General features: G+C 45.2%; 1 protein-coding gene across 7 annotated transcripts in view; it reads right to left on the bottom strand.

The window, feature by feature from the left end:
* Window positions 1-20175, bottom strand: part of COL23A1 (collagen type XXIII alpha 1 chain) — a 386992-nt gene extending 366817 nt beyond the window's left edge. For all 7 annotated transcript variants that reach the window (XM_018050569.1, XM_018050565.1, XM_018050570.1 and 4 more), the window contains exon 1: window positions 19586-20175. In XM_018050569.1, coding sequence (XP_017906058.1) covers window positions 19586-19876 — 291 coding nt within the window. In that variant the 5' untranslated portion in view covers window positions 19877-20175. The remainder of the gene's footprint in view (window positions 1-19585) is intronic.

The raw sequence follows: 25806 nt of genomic DNA, 5'->3' as shown, positions 1-25806 counted from the left end.
GAAATGACTGCTTCTAGAGCCAGGGCAGGAAAAATATAAAACAAGCATGGAGTATCTGGTAGTATCAAAAAATAAGGAAATGCTTTAAGGCTGGGGAGGGCAGGTACATCAAAAAAACAGGACAAAATGAAAGAATTCAGAATGGCCAAAGCTGGAACAATTTAAACAACAAAATAAAGGATGTAGTATTGAATTAAAACCTAAATAACAAATTAAATACCCATGAGTCCATATTGATATAAATGATTGGGTAAATAAACAAATAGAGGCAAGAGACAAACCTTTCTTATCAGAAGAATTCTAAGTACCATAGGTAGATACTTCTGTCTCCAGTAGGTAGAGCTAAATTCCCCTCTCCTTGAGTATGGCCTGGACTTAGGAACTTAATTCCAAAATGTAGAGTAGGAAAAGGAAAACAGTAAGTTTATAATGGAGAAATCTAGCATATACCGCTTTAATCAAGTGATCAAGGTTAATGTCAACAGTGATAGGTCTTGTTGACATCACAGACCACTGACATGATGTCGTGACAATGGCAATCCACCTGACTGGTATTTTCCCCAAATACTCAGAACTCAGTCTAATCATGAGAAGCATCACACTAGTCCAAATTGAGCAACATTCTACACAATACCTGACCAATATGCCTTCAAACTGTCAAAGTCATAAAAAAGAAAAGACTGAGCAGGCGTCATAGGTTGGAAAGCTAAGACAACTAAATGCAATGTGGTCTCCTGGATGGGGTCCTGGAATCGGAGAAGAACATTAGAAGAAAAACTGGCGAGAAGAGCTAAATGCAGTCTGTGGTTCACTTAAAAAATGGGTACAGATCCTTGGTGGTCCAGTGGTTAAGGCTTCATCTTGCAATACAGGAGGTGCAGGTTGGCTCCCTGGTGGGGGAGCTAAGATTCTAAGATCCCACATGCCTCAGGGCCAAAAAACAGACTGTTAACAGAAGCAATATTGTAACAAACTAAATAAAGACTTAAAAAAAAATGGGTAACAGAATTACAGTCACTTGCCACTGACTGTCGGAGAAGGCAATGGCACCCCACTCCAGTACTCTTGCCTGGAAAATCCCACGGGTGGAGGAGCCTGGTAGGCTGTATAGTCCATGGGGTCGCAAAGAGTCGGACACGACTGAGCGACTTCACTTTCACTTTTCACTTTCACGCATTGGAGAAGGAAATGGCAACCCCCTCCAGTGTTCTTGCCTGGAGAATCCCAGGGACTGGAGAACCTGGTGGGCTGCTGACATGGGGTTGCACAGAGTCGGACACGCCTGAAGCGACTTAGCAGCAGTAGCAGCAGCAGCCACTGATTGTGGCTCAGCTGGTAAAGAATCCACCTGCAATGTGGGAGACCTGGGTTCAATCCCTGGGTTAGGAAGATCCCCTGGAGAAGGGAAAGGCTACCCACTCCAGTATTCTGGCGTGAAGAATTCCATGGGCTGTATAGTCCATGGGATCACAAAGAGTAGGACACGACTGAGAAACTTTCACTCACCACTGATTAGGATATAACTTTGCTATTTTCTATAACAGATTATTGTTTTTTAAAAATTAAGACAAAACTCACATAGCATAAAGTTAACCATTTTAAAGTGAAAAATTAAGTGGCCTTTAGGGAATTTATAATGTTGGGCAGCCACCACTTTTATGGAGTTCCATCCAGTTTCAACATATTACCATTGCTCCAAAAGGAAATCCTGTGCCCATCAAGCAGTAGCTTCCCTTTCCTCCCTCCTTTCAGTCACCAATCTGCTTTCTATCTCTATGGACTGACCTAATTTTGATGTTTCACGGAAATAGAATCACACAACATGTGACCTCTTGTGTCTGGCTTCTTTCACTTACCAAAACGTTTTTGAGATTCATTCACTTTGCATCATGTGTCAGTACTTTGTTCCTTTTACAGCTTAATAGTACTATAGTACTACATTTTTATATACATACCACACTTTGTTTATCCATATATTCTGTGATGATCATGTGGGCTGTTTCCACCTTCTGGCTATTGTCAGAAGTGCTGCTATGAACATAAGTATAAGTGCGTGTACTGTTTGAATACTTTAAAATTCTTTTGGGTGTATATTTAGGAGTAGAATTGCTGGGTCATAAAGTAACTCCATATTTAACAATTTGAAGACCCACCAAAATTTTCCACAGTGGCTGAACCAATTAACATTCCCACCAGCAGTGTATGAAGATCCATTCTCACTAACAAATTGTAATGGATGTGAAATGGTATCTCATTATGGGTTTGACTTGCATTTCCCTAATGACTAATGATGCTGAGCATCTTTCCATGTGCTTGCTGACTATCTGCATATCTTGTTTGAGGAAATGTCTGTTCAAGCTGCTTGTCCATTTTTACATTAGGTTGTTTGTCTATTGTTGAGCTATAAGAGTTCTTTACATATTTAGATACTATACCCTCATCATATATATAATTTGCAAATATATTCTCATATAATAGATCCATTCTTGATCAGAATTCTAACTGTCTCCAACTGAACCACAATATGAGAATGTGAAACGCACCCTGAAAACTGGAGGTGATGAGAGAGGTCCATGGCTTCATGCTGGCCTTCACATGAGTCTTTTGTTTTTCACACTAGTTTTTATTGAGATCTTTCTAGATGAATAGTAGGTTATTGTTACTCATGAATTTGACCTGGTTCTTTTTAGTTAATAGCAATCATATTCATTTTCCATTGTTGCATAACAAATTTCCACCAAATTAGAAGTTTTTAAAAACAAAAATTTACTATCTTTATAATTTATGAGATCAGAAGTCTAGACACAGAAGAACCTGGTTCTCTGCTCAGGGTCTCAAAAAGCTAAAATCAATGTGTCACTCAGTGCTTCTGCACCTCTGGGTCCTCTTTCAAGTTCATGTGGTTCCCTGTGGTCTGAGGCCTCCAGTCCTTGCTAACTGCTGGCTAGGGGCTGCTGCCAGCCCCTCTCATGCTTCAGGGAAGGGTCCAATCTTTTTTAAGGACTCACCTGATTAAATTAACTCAGACCCACCAAGGATAAACTTTTAAATTAACCCAGTTAACTGATTAGTAACTCAATCATAGGTTGAGTAACTCAGTCTTATCACCATAATCACAGGTTCTGCCTACACTCATGGGGAGGGAATTATACAAAGCGTGTACAACAAGGAATGGTAATCTTAGGAGCAGTCTTAGAATTCTGCCTTCCAGAGTATTGCATCACATTTAATTTTTTACTTTTGACAAATGTACTATGGTTATGTGGGATTTGCAAGTAGTGCTAGTGGTAAAGAACTCACCTGCCAATGGAGGAGACATAAGAGATGTGGGTTCAGTCTCTGGGTTGGGAATAGCCCCTGGAGGATGGCATGGCAACCCACTCCAGTATTCTTGCCTGGAGAATCCCATGGACAGAGGACCTGGTGGGCTACAATCCAAAGGGTTGCAGAGTCGGACATGACTAAAGTGACTTAGCATGCATGCCCTATGGTTATGTATTCACGTACAATGTTTCTGGTGGTGGTTTAGTTGCTAAGTTGCATCCAACTCTTGTGATCCTGGGGACTATAGCCTGCAATGTTCCTCTGTTCATGGGATTCTCCAGGCAAGAATACTGGAGTGGGTTGCCATTTCCTTCTCCAAGGGATCTTCCCGACCCAGGAATTGAACCCTGGTCCCTTGCATTGCAGGCAGATGACCAACTGAGCTATGAGGGAAGCCCACAATATTTCTACATACATCTAAAATTATTCTAAAAAATCTTTAAAGCTATATCAATGGCTTTCTACTTCTAGGCAAGATGGAGTAGGAATGATCAGACTTACCCTCCTGCCTAAAACAATGTCAAAAACCCAAATAACAACAACAACAACAACAACAACAAATCCCACAAACAAAATATATGAAGCAATGGTTTTGAAGATATTGAGATAAAGCAAGGAAGGAGAATGATCCTCAAAGACACAGGAAAAAAAAAACTACTCTGGCTTCTTGCCTGGAAAGAGTTTTCTAGGCTGTGGCACAAGAAGAAGAGATACAAGTGGAACCTGGCAGCTAGGAGTCCAGGGATACCAAGGTAGCTAGAGTTTGCAGAACAAAGGGCCTGGTAGGTAAGAGCCGCACACAGAGAACCACGGAAGCAGTCAAGCATCTTCACTGGGTATTCAGCAGAGGGCACCTGTGTGTGAAGAGGCAACCTGAGGCAAGGAAAGGATTAGAGGGAACAGTGCCCAGGTCTCACGCGGGGCTAGGAAGAGCACTGGTTATGACACTGAGCAGGGGACCAAGAAGGGTCCTGCCTCAGGGGTAGGGGATAATCAGCTCTACACTAAATATAGCTCTGATTCCACCTAATGGATTTTAAAAACAAAACCCCCAAAGATTAAAATATTTCCAAGTAACAACTATGACCTAACAAAGCTCATGAATATTGGTAGAAAAACAAAAATATCCAGCACCTAGAGAGGTAAAACTCATAATGTCTGGCATATAATAAGAAATTATCAGCAGGAAAAATAGGCCCCATAATAAGGAGAAAAAATCAGTTAATTGAGAACGACCCACAACTGCCATAGTACACAAAGACCTTAAAACAAGGATTGGAACTGTGTGGTCTATGTTCAAAAAGTTAAGTAGAGACATCAAAGATATTAAACAACCTAAACTGAAATTCTAGAGATGAACACTATGATGTCTGAGTTGGAAAACAGGTCAGAAAGGACTAATTGGAAGGAATGATGCTAAAGCTGAAACTCCAGTATTTTGGCCACTTCATGCGAAGAGTTGACTCACTGGAAAAGACTCTGATGCTGGCAGGGATTGGGGGCAGGAGGAGAAGGGAATGACAGAGGATGGGATGGCTGCATGGCATCACCAACTCGATGGACATGAGTTTGAGTGAACTCCGGGAGTTGGTGATGGACAGGGAGGCCTGGCGTGCTGCAATTCATGGGGTCACAAAGAGTCGGACACGATTGAGCAACTGAACTGAACTGAAACATTGCAGAGGAAAAGATTAGTAAACAGTAATAGAAACTACCCAAAATGAACACTGAGAGAAAGAATTATTTTAAAAAGAAAGTATGTCAGTGAGTTTTGGATTCAAGTGGCCTTATGTGTATGTAGTTGGAGTTCCACAAAGGAGAGGAGAAAAAAGCATCTGAAGAAGAAATGGCCAAGAAATTTTTCAAATTTTGAGGAAAACTATAAACTCACAGATTCAAGAATCTTAATAAAACTCAGGCAAAATCGACACGAAGGAAACTACACCAAGGCATAACATAATTGAATTGCTTAAAACCAGGGATAAAAAGAAAGTCTTAAAAGCACCTCCCAAAAAAGAGACATATTATATGAACAAATGAAACTTGCATATACTGCTGCTGGGAACGTAAAATAATAAGATGGTCTTGAACAAGAGTTTGGCAGTTTCTTAAAAAGTTAATCACACATCTACCAGACAATGAACCATTCTACTCCAAGGTATTTATACCCAAAAGAAATGAAAGTATACTCCATACAAAGACTTGTCCATGAATGTTCATAGCCGCTTTATTTGTGATAGTTTCCAACTGAAATAATCCAAATATCCACTCACAGGTGAAAGCAATAAAAAATTGTGGTTCAGTTCAGTTCAGTCAGTTCAGTTCAGTCACTCAGTTGTGTCCAACTCTGCGATTCCATGAATTGCAGCACGCCAGGCCTCTCTGTCCATCACCAACTCCCACAGTTCACTCAAACTCATGGCCATCGAGTCGGTGATGCCATCCAACCATCTTATCCTCTGTCGTCCCCTTCTCCTCCTGCCCTCAATTTTTCCCAGCATCAAGGTCTTTTCAAATGAGTCAGCTCTTTGCATCAGGTGTCCGAAGTATTGGAGTTTCAGCTTCAACATCAGTCCTTCCAATGAACACCCAGGACTGATCTCCTTTAGGATGGACAAATCCATATAATAATAGTAACAGAAAAGAACGAACTAACAATGTATGCAAAAGTATCCAAGAAAGAGTCAAGAATCATACTGAGTGAAAGAAACCAGATTCCTCTCCCCACCCCCAAAGAATGCATACTGTGTGATTCCATTCATATAAAAATCTTACAAAAAGGAAAACTAATCAATTGTGAAAAGAAATCAGCAATACCTGGATGGCAGGTGGGAGAGAATGGAAGGGAGAGAATTTAAGGAAGAAAGAGGAAAACTTTTGAGGGTCATGGGCTTGGGCGTGTTCACTATCTTGACTGTGGAGATGATCTCACAGGTGTATACATGTGTCAAAATGCAGCAAATTATACATTTCAAATATATGGAGTTCACTACATGTCACATATGACCTAACAAAAGCCAGAGGACAAGGATGCCTAGGTCCTTGGCTCCCACAGGCTTGGCTGGCTGGTGGGGCAGGAATCCTGGGCTCAGGAGGTATCCATTCACCATCCTCAGCCTCAGCTTCCACCACGGTGCCAGGTAAACATCCTGGCAGAGCCAGGTAAAGACAATGAGAACATCTAGCCCAACCCAGGCATTTGGCAGGAGCTCAGAAACTTTTCTCTAAAGAATGTGAGTTTAATGAGTGACTTTCATTGGCATGCTGAATGACTCTTATAAACCACATTGGCAAACATTTCCTTAAGGGTCCTTGTTCAGTCCCAAAATACATAAGTGTGTTTTGAAAGGTGTGGTCTGCAAACGAAATGCAAGTCTCCAGGAATTGTTAATTCATGTTCCCATTCATTATTTTCCAAAGACACACACATCACTTCCCATCAGAATCCCTCTTCTAAGGTTCATCACACCAGCGTGACAGAAAGAAATCCCACCGACTATGTGAGCTATGTGAGGGGATGAACAATTTCCATCATGGCTTCATTTTTTCTTTTTCCTTTTTGGCCACACTGTGTGCCTTGTGGGGTCTTTAGTTCCCCAACCAGGGAATGAACCCGGGCCCTTGGCAGTGAGAATGCGGAGTCCTAGCCGCTGAACCGCCAGGGAGTTCCCTCCATCATGGCTTCCGGTATGTTGAAGAGAGCACTCGACTGCTCCCACGGGGGGCTTCCAAGCCTTCTCCACACCCCCGCACTGGGCTCCACCTGTTCTTGCTGACCCCTGCCCTCTTGATCCTGTCCTTAGTGCACATCTGGCATTTCTTGTGTCAAGTCTAATTAGATGCTGGTGGGTTGAATCGTGTCCCCTGCCAAAATTCATGTGTTGCAGTCCTAACCCCCCAGTGCTTCAGAGTGTGTCTACATTTGTGATGGGGTTTTTAAAGAGATAATTAAGTTAAAATGAATCTATTATAATGGGCCCTGATCCAATATGACTGGTGTCCCCTTAAGGAGAGGAGATTCAGACACATATACACACAGAAGGAAGACCATGTGAGGACCAGGGAGAAGACGGCCATCCAAGGAGAGAGGCCCCAGGAAGAACCAGTCTGCTGACATGTGGATCTCAGACTTCTAGCCTTTAGGATGATGAGAAAGGAAACATCTGTTCTTTCCCCCACCCTGACTCTGGTAATTTGTTAGGGCAGCACCAGTACACTAAAACAGATGGGGTGCCCTCTCCTACCCCTGCCCCTGCTCCACCCCACTTCCCCACTATCCCCAAGTGCAGCGAAGTGAGAGGAGGCAGGGAGTAGGCTGAAAGGACACTGACTGCCAGGCAGACTGAGACGTTTTCACCTTATGAGCCCACAGGTGATGAGAGGAATGGAGGGTTGGTGAGGGTGAGGGGAGGGAGACACCTTTGAGAATATTTAAGAAGAAGAATGGGAAGAATGATCAGTAGCCAGACCTGTCTGGGGCATGGACTCAGGGAGTACTAATTAAACAAAAGCCCAGGAAGACATCAGCAGCAGAACCTGGATCGGCTGGGCTGAGTGATACTATGGGGCTTCTTCCAGCTCAGCTCATTCACGGCCACTCCTAAGGTGTGAGCTTCATCACAGGAGCTGGAAGGAGGAGGAGGAATTGTCCCCAGGGAGGATGTGACGCTGATGTTAGCAGCCCTGGCAGCCCCGTAGCTAGGATTAGCCACACCGGGAGGAGGCAAGGAGGGCAGTGCTGGCCCCTCACCACCTCGGGAAGCCCAGGGAAAGGGCCTTACTCCACGCTCCCAGAAACGTAGTGAAGCAGACACCATCACCCTCTTTCCAGAGGAGGAAGCTGAGGCTTGGAAAAGTTGACTGATTTGTGCCAGGACACTGTGGTCAGTTTAGAGGCAGCTCCAGGCTCAAACCCAGATCTCCCAGCTCTGAAGCAATGGCTTGAGTTGTGCCAGGCTTCCAGGTGGGACAACTTCTGTGGGGAGGCAAGAGGTTACGTTGGTCTCACCCTTCCCGCTTCCCTCCCAGCTCCCGTGTGCATATATGTAGGAAAAAGGCAAGTTAGCCAAGATGGCGTGGTCATGCCCTCTCGCCCCACGTGCTCTTGCTCTTGCCCCATGTTTTGTGAATAGTGATTATGTAACAGCTGAGATGACTTATAGCACTGCACATGTGATATGAGATACTTGCTTGGCCACAGGCTACTTTTGTTCTGTAAGCATATATAAGTTCCACCTGGAAAGCCCTGAGGATGTTATTTTAGGAGAGGTTATGTTATGAGAGGTCATGTTATGTCTGCTGCTACGGCTGCTTTGCCAGCCCAGAGAAAATAAACATGCCTGCAGTTCCTATGGCTCTTCGAGTTTTCTTCCAGTTTCCCTGTTTCCACCTTGCCTACCCTGGGTTCAGCAAACAGTGCGCACAGTGAGATATAGCAAGACAATTGGCGTAGTAGGCATGGTCAGCGAGACAACATAACATCTGCATATGTGTATACACACGCTCACACGCACCCCCACACATGCACACATTCACATTCATGTACATACTTAGACACATATGTGCACTCACATGTATACACACACAGGCAGCATGCTCACACGTGTGCACACTTGCTCATACACACATACACACCCATATGCATGCACACTCTCAGGCTCTCCCAGTCCTTGCACTGGCTCACCCTCACACACACACACACACACACACACACACACACACACATCCCAGTGCTGTGTGAACTTGTCCTTCATTCATCTGAACCAAAAGATGGGTGTGAACACAAGATGCTAACAGCTCATACATCACACAAAAAGGCACAGTTATGTAAATGGACAGACCCTGGTTTTTGTGTGATGATCCTCCTTGGAGGCCCAGGTTAAGTATTGATAGATTTTATTTAAATTGTCTTCTGAAAACACCAGAATTCTAACTACTTTATGGTTTATTTCACAAGGTAAAGTTGGAAGCAAATTCTGTTTTAAAAGTTCACATTACCTATTGGAAGGTACTCCCACATCCCCGATTTTGTGGCTACATCAGAAAAACAAAGGTTTTCTCATTTACCAATATGAATCGAAACAGATATGTGTGAGGCCTCTTAACTCATTGGTTTAATCATGAGCATTTGGAGTACTTGTGCCATACTGCATATTCACGAAAGCAGACTAACTTATTAATTAAAGCAAACTTATTGGGTGTTTGAGAGCCCTTTCACAATGAAAATCCATCTAATAATTTTCATGAATAATTATATTTTTATTGTGATCAAAACTGAAATTTGTAATTTAAATGGAAAAAATCTCATTTTGCTCAAATGAGAGACTGAAAAAAAAAAATGGGGCAATGAAACTAATGCAGTCTGCTTTTCTTCAACAACCAAGTCACATTTCACATCACTGACTCAGAGACTGGACATGTTGACACCTTTTTCTCTTCTGTGTGTCCTTAACAGGATGGCAGAACCCCAGTGGTAAAAAGATCTTAAGATCGTGCTTGTAACCACAGGACCTCCTGTCCAATTAGCAGACAAAGACATTCCTTCTGGATTCAGTCAAAGAAAGTATTCCAACAAAAAGAACCATTTTCAGGATGTATACGATGTGTTGAGCTCTTCAGACATATCAGCTGGTTTAATCCCCACAGAAACCTTATGAGGCAAATACAGTAATCCCCATTTAGTAGATGAGCAAACTGAGGTTTAGAAAGACAACCATTTACCCAAATCTGCACATCTGGGAGGGCATCCCTGGTGGCTCAGTGGTAAGGTATCTGCCTGCCAAAGCAGAAGACGCAGGTTTGATCCTCCGCAGGAAGACTCCCGGGAGAAGGAAATGGCAACCCATTCCAATATTTTTGCATGGGAAATCCCATGATCAGAGAAGCCTGATGGGCTACAGTCCATGGGGTTGCAAAAGAGCTGGATACAACTCAGCGGCTAAACACCACCACCACCACAGCTGGGAAACGGCAGGACACAGACGTGAACCCAGTTCTGCTTAAAGCTAAAGCATTCCCTGCTGCTCTACATATCAAACACCTGCAGAGGATGTCCACACTGACAGGGAAGCCAAGGTGTCGCCTCCCTGGGGGCTGCCGTGAGGCTGCAGCAAGGGTGCAGAGCTGGCATTCAGCCGGGCCATCCAGGCTTGGGTGTACACTGCCACTCCCACCTGGAGTTGGTCACTGCCCCTTCTGGGAGACTGCAGCCTGTGTAGCGGGGCTTGGGATGGGGCTGTTAAGAAATACCACAAGAACAAAGATGTGAGCCTCTGTCCGGGGTGTACACCGGAAGGCCCTTAACCATTTCCCCTGTAGCCTCCAGAAGCACATAGACATGCCTTTCTTTAAAACTATATCTACAAGGGATTCTCTGGCAGTCCAGTGGTTAGGACTCTGAGCTTTCATCACTGAGGGTCTGGGTTCGATCCCTGATCAGGGAACTAAGATCCCACAAGTCACGCAGTATGGCCAAAAATAAATAAATAATGTGTGCTTAGTTACTCAGTCGTGTTCGACTCTTTGCAATCCCATGGACCGTAGCCCACCAGGCTTCTCGGTTCATGGGATTCTCCAGGGAAGAATACTGGAGCGGGTTGCCATGCCCTCCTCCAGGGGATCTTCCCGACCCAGGGATCAGACCTAGGTCTTCTGCATTTCAGGTGGATTCTTTACCATCTGAGCCAAAATAAATAATAAGATAAAATAAAATCCGGTAGGGCAGACATAGTACTTTTTTAAAATTATATCTGCAAACTTATTTTTTTCTCCCAATGGTTAGTGCTTAGTACTGAAATATGTTTCCAGATATGATGAAGGGCTGCTTTCTAAATGCCTGTGTCAACAAAGGTTAATCCTGATTCTACACATGGAGAAATCAATTGGAGAAGAGCTGGAGGTCGTGTGTGGCCTATGGAGAAGTTTACCAAACACTGTTACATTTGTTCACAGAATTAGAAATTGCATCGCAGATGGAGTGCAGTGCCCGGCTCCGCACAGCACTGCTTAAGGAGGATTCTGCACCAAATCAACAAATGAGCCTAATTCTGAAATGAAATCTTCAGAGTTCTTCCAAATCTTATTTTCAGGCTTCTTTATCATTTGCTTTTTGCTTTGGCTTTCAACAACAACAGACGTAACTGACATAAAAGCTCAACTGAAAGACAGATTGAATCCACTTTTCCCATCATAAAACTTGAAGCCTGATTTAACAATTTGATTCAAATTTGATATAACAAAATCATTTGATTTAACAGTTTGGGAATTCCATAGGAGGATAAACATGTACGTCACGGACAAACTTGGACATTTCAAAATCAAGACAAAACACAAAGCCCTAAAAATAATCCTCTTTAGGCAGTTGCTCTACATCATAAAAAATAATAGAAGTAAGACGCCTTCCCCACAAAACCATCAGCTGTACTGTACCAACAAAGGTGTGGACTGGCCTAGATACCCTGTTAATAGAGGGATGTAGATTCCACCTATGAAATCCTAGGTGGTCATGACCACAAGGACCGCACAGCACTTGGAAAAATGTTTTTGATAAAAAGGTTAAAATACACAGACGCAAGGTGTAAACAGTGTGCACACTTAGAGATATATGAATCTGTACATCCAAACAAAGACTGGAGAAAGTCATGCAAAAGGTTACATAGCCCTTGTTTTAGGGTGGTGGGATCATCAATAACATTAACCATGTTAGAATAGCATACATCTTGGTTATTTAAATTAAAAAAAAAAACAAAAAAAGGAGGATGGGGAAGGGTTGCCAAGCAGGCCATGCTAATTCCCAACAATGGGTCTAACATCCTAAAGGAGGATGAGTTGAGAAGCTCCTGAGCAAAGAGAAAAGGGTTTGAAAGAACTCTGTCTCCCATCAACACCTAACAACGCCTAGTGGGGGGTCAGGAGTCAGAATTATAAGGGAAAAAGGGGAAATGTATAGAAATTTGTGGTGAAAGAGAAGGCTCCTTGAAGGTACAGGATTACAGGGGTGTGGGGCCTTGTTACTTAAGAACAGTGAGATCCAAGGCTCAGAGTTCACCCTGGGCTGCACAGAATATTCTGTCCAGCCCTCCCTTCTCTCCCTGAATCACCATGGCCCCTCCCCACAGGTTGAGCAGTCCTCTTAGCCCCACCTCATGAGTAGAGAACTGAGGTTCTGGAGCAGCCTGGGCCACATAGCCAGCAGGTGGTAGAGGCTGCTATGAACTGAATGTGTGTGCCCCTCACTCCCTGCAATTCATGTGTTGAAACCCAATCTCCAATATTATGGTATTAGGAGATGGGGACTTTGAGGGGGTTAGGGCATGGGAGTGGAGCCCTTACAAATGGAATTAGTATGCTTATAAAAGAGACGCCAGCATCTCAGGTTGTTCAGTGGTAAAGAATCAGCCTGCCAACACAGAAGACGCAGCTTCCATTCCTGAGTCGGGAAGATCCCATGGAGTAGGAAATGGCAACCCACTGCAGTATTCTTGCCTGGAGAATCCCATGGACAGAGGAGACTGGCGGGCTACAATCTATGAGGTCACAAAGAGTCAGACACAACTTATTGACTGAAAACAAAAAAAGAGACCCTAGAGAGCTCCCTCAACCCTTCTGTCTGCCCTATGAAGACAGAGCGAGAAGACAGCTATCTATGAACCAGGAAGCAGGTCCTCACCAGACACCAAATCTGCTGATACCTTGATTCTGGACTTCCTAGCCTCCTCAACTGTGAGAAATAAGTATTTGTTGTTTAAGCCATCCAGTTTTGTAACAGCAGCTTGAACAGATGAAAGACAGTAGTGGACTTCTGATTTCTTGTCCAGAGTACCTCCTCTTCAGACTCAGGCCCCTCGAGGCCACCATCACCCACAGCACCAGGCAAAGCTGAGCAACCTCCTGGCCTCACTGCTCCAGGTCACCAAGACTCAGGGCACCCCAACACTCCTCAGCCAGGGCAGAGAGCAGGCTTCTTCCTCACAAGTACACTCTTATGGGGAGAACAATCCCTGGGAAGCGGATGGAAGTGGGCTGAGGAAGGTGGGCCCTGGGAGTGGGTGGTCCTGACTGCTCTCAGCTGGACATGAAACTCATACAAGGGTGGAGAAGACACATTCTCCCTTATCACTCCTCCTGCCAAAGACTTCTGCTGCCCTGAGAGAGCCTAGGCCTGGCCTGTGTGCCCAGAACAGGTCATGTGCTTCCTCTCAGTGACATTTCTCCCTTGTAAAACAAGGGCAATAACTTCTGTCTTCCAAAATTCATGATGGTGTTGTGGGGAAGTTTTAAGATTTAAAGTTATCCTATAACTCGTTGAGCTCACATTTTATGAGCACACTATATTCAGAGAAATACAGATTTTGATACAACCACAGATAAACCCCGATTTATCAATATACATAAACACCTACAGGATAAGTATCTACTGACCTACAGCCTATCCCATTTGATCAAAAATCCTTTAGCTGATTGTCAAGTAATTGAGGAAGAATTTTTGCAGTATGTGGCTCCAGCTTGTTGCCCAAGCCCCTCTCTTATTATTCCTTGGATGATCATCTGCTTGATTTGACTGGCCCCATGTCTTCTTCCTCTTCTAATAACAACCCTCCAAATTGTCCTTTAGGGACCATCCTCCACTCCCAGTCCTTTCAGCTCCAGTGGGGTACACACAGATGTGCACAGGTGCACGATCCATCCCCCCACCCCCAGACCCTGTGATGGGAGACGCTGCCTGGCTCAAATCAGTGACCAGCTGAGGCAAACCATATTGACCACTGGAGTGATTCAGGGGAACTATTGGGAAAGAGAAACTCTAACACGGAGGGTACAGACTCAGAGCTGCTGGCAGCTGCTCTGCCATTTCATGGGAAGAGTTAGCAGATCTTTGACAGATACAGAGCCAACACAAAGAAACACAAAATCAAGGCACCTCTAACTGTGCCTGAGCAGACAGTTCCCCAGACATTTCAGTTACTCAAGCCAATGAATTCCCTTTTTAATTAAGCCAGTGAGAGTCGGGGTCCTGTCACATTGCTATTTGATAGAATAAGGATCCAAAGACAACTAGAAAGGTGGAACATCATGAGATGACGCTCAATAAAGGTAAAGAAACATCCTGCTCTGGGGATCATGATTGTAACTGTACACACTTTAGAAGGGGATTTGGAGGTCACAGTGAGATATGGATGCTGAAAAAAACCAAGGGGGCCTATAGTTGGGGCTGGGGTGAGGAGGGGAAGCAGAGCTGTCTGGGCACATCTGATGGGTACAAGGCATCACATGTGGATTCAGGTTTACTGCTCTCCTCGGTCCTCAGAGCCGCTAGGACAGCTCCCTCCAGCCCGAGGAACCTCTTCCACTTACTGCACGGTAATATGCAGGTGTCACCATTTTTTGTGTGTGCCATGATGTGGAAAGAGTTGGAAAGCAGAACCCTAGAGTGCCATCCCCAGCCACCCTAGCCAGTCATTTCGGGATCAGAACAGGAGGCACTTAAGGGTTCAAGATCACAAACTACAAAGCATAGGATTGTGCCAGAGAGAATCCCAAACAATCAACCTTGCCTTTGACTATGGCTAGAGGCAGAGCTGGAGAGCAGGACATTGAAGGAAACAGAAATTTCGCAGCGGGAGAGTGTCCCCAAAGCGTGCAGCAGTGAAGAGGATATGGTTATGAGGACTGCGGCACCACAGTCTGATGATTTTCCCCTCCTCTACCCCCATCTTGTCCTCCTAATAGGGCAACATTCTAGGGCACCCGCCTGCCACTGTTAGGTGCTTCCTAATAGCCATTCCTAGGCTCCATTCCACACAAAGCTACAATTTTCCTCCACTGGCAACATGCCCAGCCTCAGAGGATGTACCAAACTCGGCCAGTCTCCTGTGGCAAGCCCATTACCCTTGACAGGATGATGGTGGTCACTGGTCCCGATCCTGGCTGGTGGCTATAAGGACATTTCCCTGACTCAAATAAAGGAGAAAGCCTCTCGAGAAGATGGCTTCTTCTTGCCCTCTTCCCTGCTACCTTGGCTATTCTTTTGTGAAGACACATCCTTGGGGCTGCAGCAGCCCTCTTGGGGCCATGAGAACGGCAGATAATAATCTGGAACCCAGTCATGGCCAAGTCATGGAACAGACCCAAAGTCTGCAGCCTGCCTTTCAGGCTTCTCTGGTTGTGCAAGCAAATTCAACAACTGCATTGTTTAAGGGATCACACTTGGGTATTTTGATGAAAGTGAAAGCCGCTCAGGTGTGTCCAACTCTTTTCGACTCCCATGGACTATACAGTCCATGGAATTCTTCCGGCCACAATACTGTAGTGGGTAGTCTTTCCCTTCTCCAGGGGATCTTCCCAACCCAGGGATCAAACCCATGTCTCCCACATTGGAGGCGGATTCTTTACCAGCTGAGCCACAAGGGTATTCTGGTACTTGCCATCAAAAGGCTTACTGACCAACACTTTACATTACCTAATTTGCACATCACTGCATAGGTAGTTGTGGCCATCATATTAGGAAAGAGGAAGTTGGAGCTCAGGAAGTTGGAGAGGTTAGATGCCAGGATTAGTAAATTGTGGGACTGAAATCCCATTTATCATCTACCCTTCTCTGCCTGCTGGTATAAATTCATTCAGCTTACAGATCCCCAACGTCAGGAGTGATGCTATAAATCTTTAAAGCCAATGCATAAAAGTCCTATTCAACAATTTCAAAACACGTTGTGAAAGGAATACCCTGACAGTTGGCTTGTTCTAAACATGCTGCTGTTATTTTAAAGCTCTCCTAAAGTGTTGCAAAAAGAAAACAAAAACAAGTGGAGAGATAAAGTGAACATGCCAGGAAGTAAGTGGAAAGAAACATTTTTTGGTTTGGAAATCAGGAAATGTCAAGGAAATAAATGTAGCTATGATTTATACAGTGTTTCCAGTATACCACAGAGCAATCCTGACAAGTGATAAGCTGCCACAGAGGCCAAAAAAGCTCCATTTGATTCTAGGTTTTATGCTAACTTCACTTATATATATATATAGTTGACGGTAGTGAAGGAAAGGGCTTGAATTTTACCCTGAATCTTCGGGTTTTTCTTATTTTCAGACTGATTGGTCTGGACAAGGGAAGACCAATAGCCAACAACAAATCCACTGTAAGCTGGAAATAGTTTCCTTTAATACTAAATGTTTCTTTAATCCTTGCATTAAAATTTTTACTGTGGTATAGCAGCAGCTGTTTTATTTACTCTAAAATTTAAGCTTTTGTAATACTTTAACTATAGGTATAACTAATGGGGAGGTTTGATTACTGAGGCAAGCTTTTAAAGCACTTAAAAAGCATCATATCAGATGCTTGTTTCGCATTTATATTTTGGGGTCATACTGAAGATACACTGTTAAGGACTCTTGCTCCAAAGTCTTGCTTATTTTCTGAAAACCATTTATTTCATACCGTGGGAAGGGTCTTTAATAATCATGAGTTATCATGAATATTCTTTTTTGTAGCTTCTGTATTTACGTTATCAGGCTCATCGATCAGTCCCAAAGAAGTTATTTCAGGGTTCCGTTCCCAAGGGAACAAAGACAGTGGGTTCCATGTTAACAGTGGCTTTTGTAGGCTTATTTTTATTTTTCTGACATGAAAGTGTGTATAGTTGGCAAGGATTTCTCTTCTCTGAAAACAAGCTTGTTGGTAAAAGGACAAGCTGCAGGCACCCTCACATACACAACCACTTCAGCACAGGCTGAAAGGATGCTTCCTGAGAACAATTAGAACTGAAAAACATGTTCAAGTACAAATGTGCTTTCTTTAAGAGATTTTTCAGTTCATCATTTGTTTGTCTTTCATACTGAATAGTTTTTTTTTTTTTTTAAGTTATATTCAGATCTATTTAAAGCCAATTACCAACTCCCACTACTGCACTTCCCACAGTCCCCTCATCTCAGCCAGGGGCTCTCAGGGTCACTGTCCAGGCTGTGTACACTTCCCATCCAGCGACATCTGTGAGCAGAATGGCTAGAAGGAACAGCCTGGTGCCCTGGGAAAGAGATGCCTTTTCACAGGGACACGCAAACAGCCAGAAGCTCAACCCTGACTGCACTCGTAGTATGGCCTCTCAGACGCTCCAAGTAGAGACTCCTCCACGTCAAGTCTGGTTAGCTGAGATGCGTCCTATGCTAAAGGTATGGCCTGCAGAATGGAACAGCAAATTTCAAGTGAAAATCCCAGGATTTGACATTTTCCTTCACCTTACTATTGAAGAAGAGAAAAGGGGCTGGTGGTGGAGAGAGACAGAGATGGAATACTCTGCCCAGTAACTCCTTGGAAGCAGGATGAAGCAACTGCAGTCTCTCCTATGATCTGTGTAGTTCAGGACTTAATCCACACTTCTCAGCAGTGGCTGCTTTCCTAGGACCCTCCTGCCTGTTGGAATGGACACAATTTGCAAGTTCCTCATAAAAAGTTTTACCGGGATTTCTGATGTACTCAATCAAACTTAGTAGTTTATTTTTTTCTAAGTAAGAGGGGGCCCCTATTCAAAAGAACAGCCATGCTTATTGCATTAACAGGTAGAAATTTTACTAGCCTTCCATAAATCAGTTCAACACCCTAGTCTCTAAGGATTTGCCGAAAAATAATGGGCTGCAACTATGAAACCGATACCAGGAGTTGCCAGCAGTGCTCCAGAAAGATTTCTGAAGTCTACAGGCACTTTCAGGAGGAACGTAGAAAATCATTTCATGAAGCAGCAATTTTGTCCAAAACCAAGATACAAGAGATGTAATCCTGGCTTAAAATGACTAAGAAATAGGTATGGTGATCAAGAAGGCATGCTGCAGTCTTCTCCTGCTCCCTTTAAAGAACTCAAATCAACTCAACAGTGGATACACAGCTCATTACTAAAGATCACAGATGAGCACAATTCAGGGGACTCCACAGTAACAAGCCTACCCTTCCTCTCCTCTACCTTGAAACTCTGTAGTGCTTGTCACACTATAGTTAAGGATGTCCTTTGAGGGCTTCCCTGGTGGTTCAGATGGTCAAGAATCTGCCTGTAATGCAGGAGACCAGAGTTCAATCCCTGGGTGGGGAAGATGCCCTGGAGAAGGACATGGCAACCCTCTCCAGTATTCTTGACTGGGAAATCTCAAGGACAGAGGAGCCTAGAAGACTATAGTCCATGGGGTCCCAAAGAGTGGGAGAGGGCTGAGAGACTAACCCTTTGGGGAGTATGCTGGGGATCTCCGGTTAGCCGCCTTTTCTAGGAAGTGGAGGATGGCTCAGGCAAGGGAGCACAGCACAGCCAGGGGTGTGCCGGCCAGTCTACCACCACCATTCTGTTGGGATGTGCCCCGCTGCACAGAAGGTGGAGGTTTTGATCAACATGATGGGTGCAAGTTTGAAGTCCTGAATGTGGCTTCTGCTTTGAAGAGGTATAACAGCAACCTTATCAGAAGTGTCACAGAATCTTATATGACACTTCTAGCAAGGAAACTTAAGATCTGCTGTGTCCACAATGCCCAGGCGGCATCGCCCAGGTGGAGTCAACGCAAACTAGAATCTGGGATTTCTGGCCCTGTTTTTTCTACCCCTCACCTGCCAAGCTGATGTTGGCGTCCCCAAGTCTCCGTCGCCCTGAGTGCGCACGGAGCCCAAGGAGACCAAGGCACAGCATAGCACCGCCAAGATGGAGCTGCTCCGAAACACTTTCCTGACGGTTCAGAGGGTGGACAGGGCAGGCTGAATTGACCATGTCCCTCCAAGGACCCTGGCCCGGGTCTGACAGAGGTTTCCCGCCACCAGGAATCCTCTGGTCTGCTGGAGACCCACACCTCTGCAAGTATATCAGCATTGGGGACAGCAGCTGCTACCAGTGACAAGAGTCATCAGACCCCTCCCGAAAGAGCTCCTTCATTATCCCGACACAGGTAAGAGGGCAGGCGCTTAACGCAGGCGGGAAGCCACCGGTCCAAGCGCGCACACCCGTGGAAACTCGCCCCTAGACCTGTTACTTCAAAGTCCGCGGTCTTTCCTCTTCCTTCCCCTGCTTGTCCCCGAAACAGTCCTTCTAAGCTTGTTTTTCCCGCAAGCCGACCCTGAGGCTGCGGCGGGAACTGTAGGACCGATCGCTCGGCCGCCTGCACCCCAGCCTCCACCGCCTCCGACCCCTCCCCGTGCAGCCTGCCGGGATGCACTCGGGCGCTCATCGCTGGCGGGCGACCCCTCCCCAGAGCCACGGCTCCCGGCGCACAGACACTCCCCGCTCCCCACGCCGCGCCTTACCTCACGCAGCAGGCGCTCCAGCCGCGGCTCGGCCCAGGCGGCCAAGGCGTCGGGAGTCCCCGCGCGCCACAGCAGCTCCCGCTCTTCCTCGAGGGCCGCCACCCGGCCCTGCAGCGCGGCTGCCTGGACGCCCAGCAGCAGGCAGGCGACCGCCGAGCTCGCGGAGAGCAGCAGGCACAGCGCGCTCACCGCCCAGGCCCGCGCTCCAGTCGCGGGGCTCACCGGTCCGCCGCCGCCGCCAGCCGGGTCTCCGTTCCGCTCGTCCTCGCAGGCGCGCCGGCCTGGACTCATGGCGCGCTCGTCGAGCGTGAGCTCTCGGAGCCGGCGGTGCACAGAGCCCGGGGACGCAGGCTGAGCGTGTGGGAGCGGTCGGGAGAGCCCGAGGCACGAGGTCGGCCGGGCGCGGGGCTCGGCCTCTGGGCAGCTGCTGGACCGCGGCGCACACCCCCTTCCCCGCTGCCAGCTCCTCCACAGCGGCCACTTTGGGCAGTTTCCTCTATGCAAATAGACCCTGCCAGAAAAGGAGCCGAGACCCACCCAGGGGAGGAGCGGCCCCGGCGGCCCGGCGAGGCGAGGGGGCGGGAGCGGGAAGGAAGCCAGTTCCTCCGAGCACCCCCCGAGCGCGCCGGGCGAGCCCAGAGCGCTCAGCACTCACCTCTGCCCTTACCTGCTCTCGGCGTTGGGCTGCACCCACTGCCGCTCCCGCACCCCCGCGACTCCCCAGCCCGAGTTCCAGCTTCAAAATCCCAAGGGGTCTGAGGTGCACCCAGAGGCTGAGAGCGCCTTCTGCAGCCCACTGCTGGCTGCGGCATCACTCATTTCTTGGGAAGATTCCCCTCAACTTGTGAATTAACCTTTCTGACACTTTTTTTAAGAGTTCAAAACTTCAAACCCTAGGGCCAACTTAGTGAATCGTTTCTGGATGGTGCCCTAGCGCCGTTTGGTGGCGGAAAGGGACCTCTTGTGCAGTCACACAGACGCAGTTAATCGGGATTGCGTCTGGCAGAGGCGTGAGTCTAAGAATCTTTAATACTCTCACCATTTATTATGTGCCAGACAATTGTAATAAGTCTTACAATTACTGACCTAGGTAAAGGCTTTCCTTTGAGAAAATTGAGACTTTCAACAAGTGCAAAAGATAGGGGGAAAGAACTCCAACTTTTGATGAGCTTTTAGCTTCATTCTGTAATGGAAGCACAAAAAAGTGTTAGTCGCTCAGTCGTGTCGGACTCTGCGGTCCCACGGACTGGTAGCCCTCCAGGTTCCTCTGTCCATGGAATTCTCCAGGCAAGAATACTGGGGTGGGTTTCCATGTCCTTCTCCAGGGGTTCTTCCCAACCCAGGGATTGAACCCAGGTCTCCAGCATTGCTGGCAGATTCTTTACCATCTGAGCCACCAGTGAAGCCCAGTGGAAACACAATATGGCCAAAAATAGTCATCTAGTATGTACCACATTTAAGCTATACTGTGATTCTGTATATTCTTTAACACGTGGTTAGAGTAGGAAAACCTGAGTGATAACCAAGCGGCTGGAACAACAGTCTTTTTTTAAGAAAGGGGGGCAAGACTGAAGTCAGGCGCATTCTCTGCTGGCTCAAATTCCTACTTGGCCTATTATATCCTAAACTGGTCCTACATAGTCTCCCACTAACTCCAGTAATAGTCAAATAAAAACAACAGACCAACTTGGATCTTTGTAATGTGGGCAAATCTGCAGTGGTTTTTTTCTGTGGGGGGTAAGACCTGTTATATCTTCCTGCTTCCTCTCTGGGTATCTTCAGATTTATTAGCTTCTTTGGACACACTACAAAGCTCTTACAACTGCTGAGGACCTCCTTACTCCCTTAACTTGGAGGAGAAAAGTACTTCTGAGACTGGAGTAAAACAGAAATGGTTGGCACCTCACCCCTACAACTTCATAGCTGTGACCTTAGATGACTTGGGGTTACAGTTGAGTGGTTAGACAGAGAAGGACTTGCTAAAATATAGTGTATGCCCAATAAATAGCCTGAAAAGTATTTGCTCAGCAAACTGGATTGTCTTCTTTGAAAAGAGGTCAACACCATATTATAAGCTGGCACTTCGTTCTTGCTACAAACACATAGGCAAATTGCCCATCAGCTGCATGTATTGTTTACTATATTCCAGAACTTTCTGTGTATCAAAAAAGCCAAGCTCATTGGTTCCTTTGGCCTTTGTCCTTGCCTACTGCCTCACTATCTGGAATACCCTACTCTCGGATCTTTGAGCAAGCTCCTCCTTTAGGTTAAGGTCCTCAGGTCCTTAAACCTTACTATCTCTGAAAGACCTACCCAGATTGTCCAATCTAAGGAAGCTTCGCTCACAGTCTTCAGAAGGATTACTCAGGGGAATCATTTATCACTGTTTGAAGTTACCTCTTTATTAACAAGACAAAGCTACCCCTTTGTCTTTTTCGCCACTGTTTTCTCAAAGAACAGTGCAGGATCTGGCAAATATTTGTCAAGTGAATTAAGGAAAGGTGAATTTTTGTTTACTGTCTACACATCATTTTAAGAGGCAAGGAAGAAAAAACTCTATCTTATGTCAGTTAGGGCCCTGGAAGGGATAGTATTCAGACTGAAGATAGTTTGATTGTAGAGACTGTTTATATGGTGGGGCGGATTAAGTGAAGCCAGCAGGGGATGTGGAAGAAGCATTCTGGAGTATAAACAGTGGGAGGCAATGACTATTTCTTGCTGAAATGAGAAGAGGGAACTGTTGTTGGAATCCTGTGAATGCTCAGAGCTAAACAAAGTTCGGCTCAAAAGGAGCTGTGTCATTTGACAGGTCTGCCAAACCAAGGCTTGGAAGATAAGAAGCTAGGAGATAATCTCTCCTCTTAGTCTCTGATCTGCTGGGCCTCCCAATGATCAAACCTATAGGGCAGGGGAGCCCAGATGATGCAGTAACAGAGAGATCAGCCTCCTAAGGGCACAGAGCTGAGTCAGAGTGGTGGAGGGAAGATCTGGGTATGGGAATCCACTGCATTCCCTAACATGCATATAGATTACCAAGGTCAGTCTAGCTACTCTTGCCTCTGAAATGGCTAACCTGTCAGCGATAGGCACTAATCCTCAGAGAGACCAACTAGCTACTCGGTGGCAAATCAACTACTTCAGACTGCCTTCATCCCAGAAGGGCCAGCAATTTGTTCTTCACAGGGATGGATAGCTGTTCTAGGTAACGGCTTGTGTTCCCTGTTTGCAGAGCCTCAGCCAGCTGTCTATATAGACTCCGCAATCCACAGTTATTCTATATAACATAGCATCCAACCAGGAAACCCACTTTACAGCACAGTAAGTGTGGGAGTGAGCCCATGACCATGGAAAACACTGGTTATATTATATATTACATCCTGCACCAGCCAGAAGCAGCCAGCCTCACAGAACACCAGAACTACCTTTTGAAGGCACAAGTGAAGCCCCCACTCATAGTATTCAGAGTCAATACACTAAAAGACTGCACTGCCATTTTTCAGAAAGTGGCATATGCATTAAATGAGGGATAATGATGCTTCTTTCCCAATAATATGTGGGTCTAGGAACCAAAGGGTAGAAGCAAGAGTAGCCCCATTCACTGTTACTCCCCATGACTCACAGTGGTGGTGGTGGGGTTACCCTTGCTGTTCTCACAAAGCTGGGCCCTACAGGGTTGAAGGTCCTACTTCTCCAGAGGGTTATACTTGCCAGGGCCCAAGCAAGAGTCCATTCAACTATAAGCTATGGCTGCCCCCCAGGGCACTTTGAACTCTGTGTCCAGGGACCTGAACACAGGGGAAACTGACCCTCATCAGCAGGGAGAGGAGGGCCATTTTAGTACAGAGGGGGAAGGGAGGACTATGTCAGGGACCTGATAGCACTTCTTTACCATCACAATTGCAGCAAGTGCAGCAGTCCCAGCCTGGTGATTGTCAAGGGTCCAGATGTTTCAGGACAAAAGGGATTAACTATTAAACTAATTAACTATTTTATTAAAAAGGGATTACTTAGGTCAGATAGGGTGGATAACCACGACAGAAAATTGTAAATAATATTAATAATGTAGAGATTCAAATATGTTCAAAATGCTCTGTTTAAGAAGGCTCCTCTGTCCATGGGATTCTCCGGGCATGAATACTGGAGTGGGTTGCTGTGTCCTTTTCCAGGGGATCTTCCCAACCCAGGAATCGAACCAGAACCTCTTGGGTCTTCTGCATTGGCAGGTGGGTTCTTTACTACTGGCACCACCTGGGAAAATGTTTAAGAAGGCAGGGAGTACCTAATCATTTTTTAAAAATTTCCAACAAAAATGGCTAGCTTAAGCTTTAAGGCTTAAAGGAGTAAACTTCAATTACATAAGGAAATTGTAATTGTTACTTAGAAAAGGCAGCATGACATTATGGGAAAAGCACCAGCATCTTGGTGTATAATGCCTTATAATGCCTAGATTCCAGTTCTGGCTCCACTAATAGCTCACAGCTACTTACTGTTTCAGACGCTCAATTTTCTAGTTTGTAAAATGGATATACTAACCAGGACTAAATATACTCTATCTGAAACTAGAAAACCAGAGAAACTGTATGAAATAACAGTTTTCAAGATACTGGACAGTGATCACAATGAAGGACAGTGATCCTTGGGAGATGGGGGGGAAAATGAAGTGAGCCCAAGGACTGTCCCAGCTTCCTCTCTGGAGAGATGTTTCCAGGTGACAGTGCAGGGAGGGGGAGTTAGGCACAGCCACCCTAAGGTGAAGGAGCTACAAGCGCAGAGAAGCTGAGGCAGTTAGAATTTGCAGGGTAAAGGACTGGAGAGCAGGGCTGCAGACAGAGAGAGAACTCTCCATCTGAGATCATCACATTTGTGAAGAAACTACCGGGGCCAGGACAGAACCACTAAGAAGGATGAGACTCTAATTAGAGAGGAAGCAAACCCTACAGCTCACACTGGCCAGGAATAGCTCTTCTTCCCACCAACCAGCAAGGAAAACCTGACAATTCAGAGGGCAATGGGTAAAGTACTCTAAAGATTTTGCCTAAGTAGTGGGGATAAACTAGCCTTAGACTAAACGCTGCTCTGGTCCTGTCTAACAGAGCTTAAACCACAAACCTGAAAGGGTCAAAATGATTCAAGTAATTTAATCATGTTGCATAATAAAGCTCAAGTAAATATAAAAATACCCAGTATCCAAGAAGGTAAAACAAAAAGCCACAATCACTGGGCACACAAATAAGCAAGAAAATATGACCCATGATATGATAAAAAGCAATGCAAATTCAGGAATGAAAAGATGATAGCAAGGATATTAAAAGTTATATCAGTATTCCATATGTTCAAGGAAATAAGAGGAGAGATTGAACACGTTTAGGAAAAACAAAAGATTTTTGTTAAAAGATCTAATTTAGAGATTAAAATGACAACACTTGACACGAAAAATAAACTGAATGGGATTAAAGGCAGAGAAGACACTGCAGAAGATTAATGAACTTGAAACTATAACAATAGAAACTATCCAAAATGAAACAGAGGAAAAAGATTGAAAAATGAAAAAAAAAAAAAGAACATCTATTGTCTCTTTAAAAGATAATAGAAGGCTTAAGGCAAAATAGCAATGTATTGTGGGGTTTTAACATATGGCTAAAATGTATGGCAAAAACAGTATAAAGCCCAGGATAGGAACAGGAACGCAAAAGTAGGAAAATAATAATAATAATAATAATGGAATAACCTGGAATGACAGGCAAGTTTGGCCTTGGAGCACAAAAAGAAGCAGGGAAAAGCTAATAGAGTTTTGTCAAGAGAACACACTGATCATAGCAAACATTCTCCTCTACAACACAAGAGACGATTCTACACACGGACAGCACCAGATGGTCAATACCAAAATCAGATTGATTATACTGTTTGTGACCAAAGATGGAGAAGCTCTATACAGTAAGCAAAAACAAGACCTGGAGCTGACTGTAACTGAGATCATGAGATCCTGTTTGCAAAATTCAGGCTTAATTTGAAGAAAGTAGGAAAAAATACTAGGCCATTCAGGTATGACCTAAATCAAATCCCATATGATTATACAGTAGAGGTGATGAATAGATTCAAGGGATTAGATCTGGTGGACAGAGTGCCTGAAAGAATTATGGGTGGAGGTTTGTAACACTGTACAGAAGGCAGTGACCAAAACCATTCCAAAGAAAAATAAATGCAAGAAGGCAAAGTGGTTG

The sequence above is a fragment of the Capra hircus genome, chromosome 7, assembly GCF_001704415.2.
Source record: "Capra hircus breed San Clemente chromosome 7, ASM170441v1, whole genome shotgun sequence".
Classification (NCBI taxonomy): Eukaryota; Metazoa; Chordata; class Mammalia; order Artiodactyla; family Bovidae; genus Capra; species Capra hircus.
This window is presented reverse-complemented; position numbering and strand designations above follow the sequence as displayed.